This window comes from Scleropages formosus, chromosome 23 (assembly GCF_900964775.1).
Source record: "Scleropages formosus chromosome 23, fSclFor1.1, whole genome shotgun sequence".
Taxonomy (NCBI): domain Eukaryota; kingdom Metazoa; phylum Chordata; class Actinopteri; order Osteoglossiformes; family Osteoglossidae; genus Scleropages; species Scleropages formosus.
Window position 1 is genome coordinate 1,073,949 of NC_041828.1, and position 6,592 is coordinate 1,080,540.

General features: G+C 49.4%; 1 protein-coding gene across 1 annotated transcript; it reads left to right on the plus strand.

The window, feature by feature from the left end:
- The first annotated feature begins 914 nt into the window (after positions 1-914).
- LOC108931777 (digestive cysteine proteinase 1) lies at positions 915-6,177 on the plus strand. The gene is made up of 11 exons (XM_018747789.2): positions 915-1,153; positions 1,568-1,627; positions 1,973-2,065; positions 2,555-2,727; positions 2,826-3,075; positions 3,525-3,720; positions 3,974-4,167; positions 4,334-4,425; positions 5,261-5,422; positions 5,531-5,720; positions 5,802-6,177. The coding sequence occupies exons 1-11, from the start codon at positions 1,066-1,068 to the stop codon at positions 5,987-5,989; spliced, it is 1,686 nt and encodes a 561-aa protein (XP_018603305.1). The 5' UTR covers positions 915-1,065; the 3' UTR covers positions 5,990-6,177.
- Positions 6,178-6,592: the final 415 nt, after the last annotated feature.

Consider the following 6,592-nt stretch of genomic DNA (forward strand, 5'->3'; position numbering starts at 1 on the left):
TCAGTACTAAAGAGCAAGCTGTATAAAACAGGTGTGTGAAGAAAATATAATTTTTTTTTTTTGGAAATTGAAGGAATGCTTTCGAGGAAAATGTGTTACCCTAGCAGCACAGGCTGAGGTTCAAAGTTCTGTGCAAGAAAATGCAGAACTGTGGTAAATTTAATGATTTCAGATAAAGGAAACAAAAAAATCAATGCTGTTAGAAGACCTAAAGGAGCCAAAGATAAATGAGCAGTTTTTTTTCGGAAGAAATGACTTAACCTTAAGAACCCTAATCTAACCTGACCTGACCTGACCTGACCCTAACCACCCCCCTCCTCCCCCCAGGGGCTCGCGCAGTCAGCTGACTCTGAGTAACGGTCACTTGAGCGGACCAGACGTCACCTGTCACGTGACGACCCGAGAACCCGACGGTGAAGTACATTTCGATTGAACGATAGTGACGATTTATGTCCGTTTTGTGTCTAGAACAAGAAATCGCAACACATGAGCTCTTGAAAAACATTTACAGTATGTTCTGGTGGGAAATGGAAAATTGACTATTAGGATGTCTGAACGTAGAAATATAAAAATAGAAATATAGAAAAGATGGAAATGTTTTCCTTGTGTTTAAGCGAAACGACATCAATCAAAATATGTGCTTTTTTAAAACATCTGCACATGTTCAGGAAGTATCATGTTCACACACAAAAATCATGGCCAAGTGGCAAACCTAATATTATCTTTTTTGGAAATTGGAACAATAACTTCAGACTTTACAACAGAGTAAGAGTAATAAAGCCAGACGCAGTGCAGAGAGATTTTTAATTGTATACAGATTTGTTAATTATTTTGATTATGTACGAATTTAAATAAATACGTCATGTGACGAGAGGAAAGCCCGCCCACTCCTTTGCGATTGGGCAAGGAAACTTGGTTCGGCATCCTATTGGACAGAGCAGAGGTCCATCATGTGAGTGTGACGTCGCCGTGTTCTGCTGGTCAGGTGAGTGTGTACGAGCGCTCCGCTTGCGGAACCCAGTTGTTCGGTCTGCAAACACACTCGGGGTGTGTGTGTGTATATAGATGCATGTGGGGGTGCGTTGTGCACTTTTTCACGAGGCCCCCGCCGCCATGTGGACCGGCGTAGTCGTGTTTGTGGTGCTTTTTCCGGGTGAGTCTTGTTATTTGAGCATGAATATTAAATTATTATGTCGTGTGAGGGACAAAAAATTAAAAAAAAAAAAAAAAAAGATGTTTCTTGTCAGAGTACGCGAGTTGAAAGTTGAGAAAAAGGAAGGAATCGGATTCTGAGGCGAAGGGCCGGCGGCGGCGTAAGCGGAGACGCGGTGTGAAACCGGATCCTCCGAATAACAGTCATCGTCATACATAATATCATAATAGTCATCATAGTCATCGTGTTTCTCACAGGCAATGCACGTGGTGTACCGTCCGACACCCTTCTTCTCCCTGTTTATCACGATGGTGATGTCTGATCTTTTTTTTTTTTTTCCTTTAAAGATCAGTTTCCGGTTTTGCGTGTGTGCGCGCGAGAGAAAGAAACTAACAGACCATCATCTCTTTCCAGTATTGCAGGGAAAGCCCTTTGCCAGCGTTCCGGACTTCGGGAAGCTGTACCATGTGAAAGGTGGGTTTCCAACTTAGTCTCTCTCTCTCTGTGTGTGTGTGTGTGTGTGTGTGTGTGTGTGTGTGTGTGTGTGAGAGAGAGCGAGAGAGCACACACACACACAGTCATGCCTCTTTCACATGCTCCTGCATGTTATAGAATTGATTGCAGTTCCTCTTGCTCTAATTTTTTTTTTTTTTTTGCTGAATAAGCAGTCTGGTCTTGTGACTGTCCTCAGATTGCTGCTGCTATCTGTGTGTGTGGATGTGGGAGGGTCTGAGGTTTGTACCAATGAAGGTGAACCCCACCTGCAGCAGGAGGTCACACCGCTTTAACGTGGAGATCTTAACTGCTGGCGTCTCTCAGGTGTGATTTCGCTGCCGTACGCGGAGATCAGCGAGCCGCTGGAAGCCTGGTACGACCTCAAGGGGCTCCGGAGCCGCATCGACTACTACCATGGTGAGTGACGGGTGGCGGTACTTTGTTGGATCCGGTCTCAGCAGCGCGCTGATGTTTCCACATTGCGCTAGGGAGGACGTGTACATTTGTCTCAAGAGCAGCTTACAGTGATTGATTCCTTTATGCAGCTGGGTAATTCTTACTGGAGCAATTTAGGGTAAATACCTTGCTCAAGGGTACTATAGGAGTAGGCAGCATTCAAACCTGTGACCCTCAGGTCTGAAGGCAGGAGCTCCATGGACTGCACTGTCAGCTGTCCCATAGAGTAACACAATGTGAAACAGTGATAAACACAAGGTAACAGAGGTGGAACACCATGAGCTGTAGTTAAAAATAGACAATGATTAAACGCTGAACATTAACGGCGCTAAACTAATAACACAGTGACGCGTCACACACGCTGACGTTCTTGTACCATCTTTCGGAAAAGACTTTAACATGCGAAAATTGCTATCGCTCCTGCATCCTTTGTCTGACCATCCCCCACAGGTCAAGTGTCCACCTACCAGCTGGGCCTGGACAACGACTGGGGTTCAAGCTACAAGATCACCCCGGAGACGACGGAAACCGAAGTGAACGTCATGAAGTGCTTCCAGCTCAACGGCACCCAGAAGGATCCTGTGAAGCCCCAGGGAGCCGTACCCAGCGTGGAGGGCTTTCAGGTACGGAAGGTCACGAGCCCGGTGAGCTCTCTTGAGCGTGCGACGGCTCCACTTTGCTTGCACCTCATTGGCTGTCCTCTGGTCTCATCGTTCCGCAGTTCATCCGGAAGGAGTACTTTGCTGGGCGCCTCTGTGAGGTCTGGCAGAACGTGACCGTGGACGGCCACAAGAAGAACACCTACACACTGTGGGTGACCCGCTTGGAGGGCGAGGAGGGGCTTGCCGCCCCCTGGCACTACGAGATGATGGGCTACAACACGCTGCTGGGGTCTCACTACGACAAGTACATCGTGGATTACCAGGTCTTCGACTCTCGGGTCAACCCTCATATCTTCGCCCTGCCGGAAGGTGAGTGGAAGCTGCAGCTGTTCTTCAGCGATGCAGGAGGGAGGGTTCAAACTCAGGTCCTTTGAGTGTAAGACCATAGTTTGAACTGCTGCGCAACCCACAGTGGCCTTGCAGCAGAAGGACCCGGGTTTGAATCCCACCTCCTGCACTAGGACCTGTGATCAATGCGCTTCCCTTGAACTGATGCGGTTAAAAATGGTTCTGCTGTATAAATGGGTAGATCTGGGTAAATGGTCTGGGAGATAAATGTCTGAAATGTGGTCTGTTAGTCCAGAGTTCTTAAGAGTTCCTTTGTTCACTTTTTCCCAAACCCAAGAACTTATTGTCCTTTAGATCATGGTTCAAAAATACAAAACGGTGATCTTGTATAAAATTCAGTTGTCATAGTTCTTGAGTTGTGGTAAAAAGTCAAACTGCAGTAAAGTGTTTTTCCTCCTTACTCCTTCCAGGTATGACCTGTGGCTCCTTCCCTGGTCCAGGGGCAGAGCATCATCTCCTGGCCAATCCCATCCAGGACCTGGTGGACACCTCCCCTCGGGGGCATGCCCATCGGCTCTTTGGACACTTCAAGGAGAAGCACCAGCGTCGCTATGACAACGAGAGGGAACATGAGAAGCGGGAGCACTTCTTTGTGCACAATGTCCGGTATGTTGTGGGGGGGACTGTAAGAGCAGTCCCCGTTTACATCGATTCATTTGACAGATACTTTTCTCCAAAGCAGAAGTGCATGATACCAGTGGGGGGAGGGATTTGGAGGCAGAGATGTGATTCTAGAGTACAGTCACATACGGCAGTATAAACCAGGACACGTTTACAGGATGAACTGCACATACAGTATCGCTTCCTCATCGCTTCGTTGGAGGGCGGGATAGATGTGATATGTTCTCTTCCTACGTAGCTTTGTTCACTCCATGAACCGGGCTGGACTCTCGTACCGCCTGGCTCTGAACCACCTGTCGGACAGCACCCCCGCCGAGCTCGCCACCATGAGGGGCCGCAAGGGAGCCAAGACCCCCAACAAGGGGCGCCCTTTTCCGCAGAAGCTGTATGCCAACGTTCGGGTCCCGGACTCCTTGGATTGGAGGCTCTATGGTACTGGACCCTGTTCTGTGGAACCGACCTTGTGAACCGCAGTCAATTCATGCTTCCTGACTGCAGATAATGTAGTGAATCTGGGATTCTCTGTTTTGTACCAGAGGACAGGTGTGTGTTTGTCTGAAATGAACAAGGGCTTCTTGTCCTCCCTCTGTGTCCCCAGGGGCTGTGACTCCTGTGAAAGACCAGGCCATCTGTGGGTCCTGCTGGAGTTTTGCCACCACCGGGTCAATAGAGGGCGCCCTCTTTTTAAAGGTGAGGTTGCAGTGCTTTTGCACAAGGCGCCACCTGATCTATCAGCAGCCTGGCTGTTGGTGTAGCTGTGTGTGTTTGTGAACTCAGTCAGAATGGTCAGCTGTCTCTTGATCTAGGGTCTTGTGATGTAGGACAGTTGGTTTAGCTGCTGCCTTTGGATTCAAAGGTTGTAGGTTGGAATTCCATCTACAGCTGTAGTACCCTTGAACAAGGTACACACCTAGAATTGATACAGTAAAAATGACTGTGCTGAATAAACAGGTAAAAAGTAAGAGTAACGCTAACTTCTTTCGGAAGAAAGGCGCCACTTAATGGTCCTCTAGTAGCTCCACGTGGTAACTGGTGGTTGACAGTCCAGTTAGATGTCCCTGGTTGAGCTCTCATTACTCCTGACGGCTCCGTTTGCTCCGTTGCCCTAATGGGACATAAGCTCTTGCACACAGAGGTGCTCAGCATGGTACTTTAATCCCCGCTGGCCTGGCAAATAGGGGCCTTGATCACCCGTCATGTGCAGGTGTGGGGAGCAAGGGGTCGAGCGTTAGGTGAAGTCGCAGCGGTCGTTCCTCTTGGCTCGCGATGTGCTCAGGAAGTGACCTCGTCCCCACAGCAGGAAGTGACACGAGGCCCACTGTTTACTGCTTTCGCCCTGCTGGACACCTCACTCAGTCCAAATTGGAAAATTCCAGCAAACGTGGACGACCGGTGATGGGCTCTTTGCTCAGATGTACCAGGCTGTGGATTTTGTGGCTCTTATTCTTCTGAAATCTAAAGAAAAGTTTAATTTTTGGGAACCAATGTAAAGCTCATTTGACCTCTCCTCTTGCCCCCCCTGCAGACAGGCTCCTTGGTGGTCCTCTCCCAGCAGATGCTGGTAGACTGCACTTGGGGCTTTGGCAACAACGGCTGTGACGGAGGTGAGGAGTGGCGGGCCTACGAGTGGGTGATGAAGCATGGCGGCATCGCCACAGCCGAGAGCTACGGTGCCTACATGGGCATGGTATGCATGTGCGCGCGCACACATGCGCACACGCCTTCTCGGAGCAGCCTGGTGGGTGTGCTTGCAGCAGCCGTGCTGCTGACCTGGTCTATATCCATCTCTCGTCAGAATGGGTTCTGCCACTACAACCAGTCGGAGATGACCGCTCGCGTTGAGAGCTACACCAACGTGACTTCTGGAGACGCAGATGCCCTGAAGGTGGCGCTCTTCAAGCGGGGTCCTGTGGCTGTCAATATTGACGCCAGTCACCGTTCCTTTGTCTTCTACAGCAGCGGAGTCTACTATGAGCCTACCTGCGGTAAGTGGCTGTCTCCCGCCCCGGTGCCTGTCACCTTATTGTCCTGCCTCAGCCAATGACATTGTGTTTCCGTTTGCTCAGGGAACCGGACGGAGGACCTGGACCACGCGGTGCTCGCTGTAGGCTATGGTGTTCTGAACGGGGAGCCCTACTGGCTTGTGAAGAACTCGTGGTCCACCTACTGGGGCAACGATGGATACGTTCTCATGTCTCAGAGGGACAATAACTGTGGAGTGGCCACTGATGCGACTTACATCACCTTGGCTTAACCGGGGCTGGATGGGGAGGCTGCCCTGATGCCAAGGTTACTTTTAAAAGTCTGCATGTCGCTGGAGAAGCTGGAGAAGAGGAAATGTCAGCCAGGCTCATAGTTCTAAATTACCACTGGCTTCCACTTTGCACCGTGTCTCATGCGACTGCTTCTGTGATTGCCTTAAGCTCAAATACTTCTTTAAATAAAGAGAATCTTTTTGTAAGTCGGTTTCATTTTTAGTTTTTTAAATACACACACATACACACACACATTTTCATACAAACTCTTCAATTCCCCACCTTTTAAAAATGGTTTCTTCTATATCAGGAAACAATTTTGATAAGATGAGTTGAATTTCATTCTGGGGTGCGGAGCTTTATGGACCCTGCCTGGATTGGGGCCTTGGCGTGGCGGAAGGGCTTGCGTGGTCTAGGGATCTCCAGAGCTATGTTGTTAGGAGCAGTATGCTCCTGGCAGGGTCTCCCAAGGTGAATAGGTCTGGAGTGAAGATCCAGACTAACATGAGCTGAAAAACCCCTATGGAAAATGGGAACAAAAGAATGTTTACCCTGCTCCGAATAGGGTCACTGGGACCTACCCCTGGAGCCAGGCCTGAGGG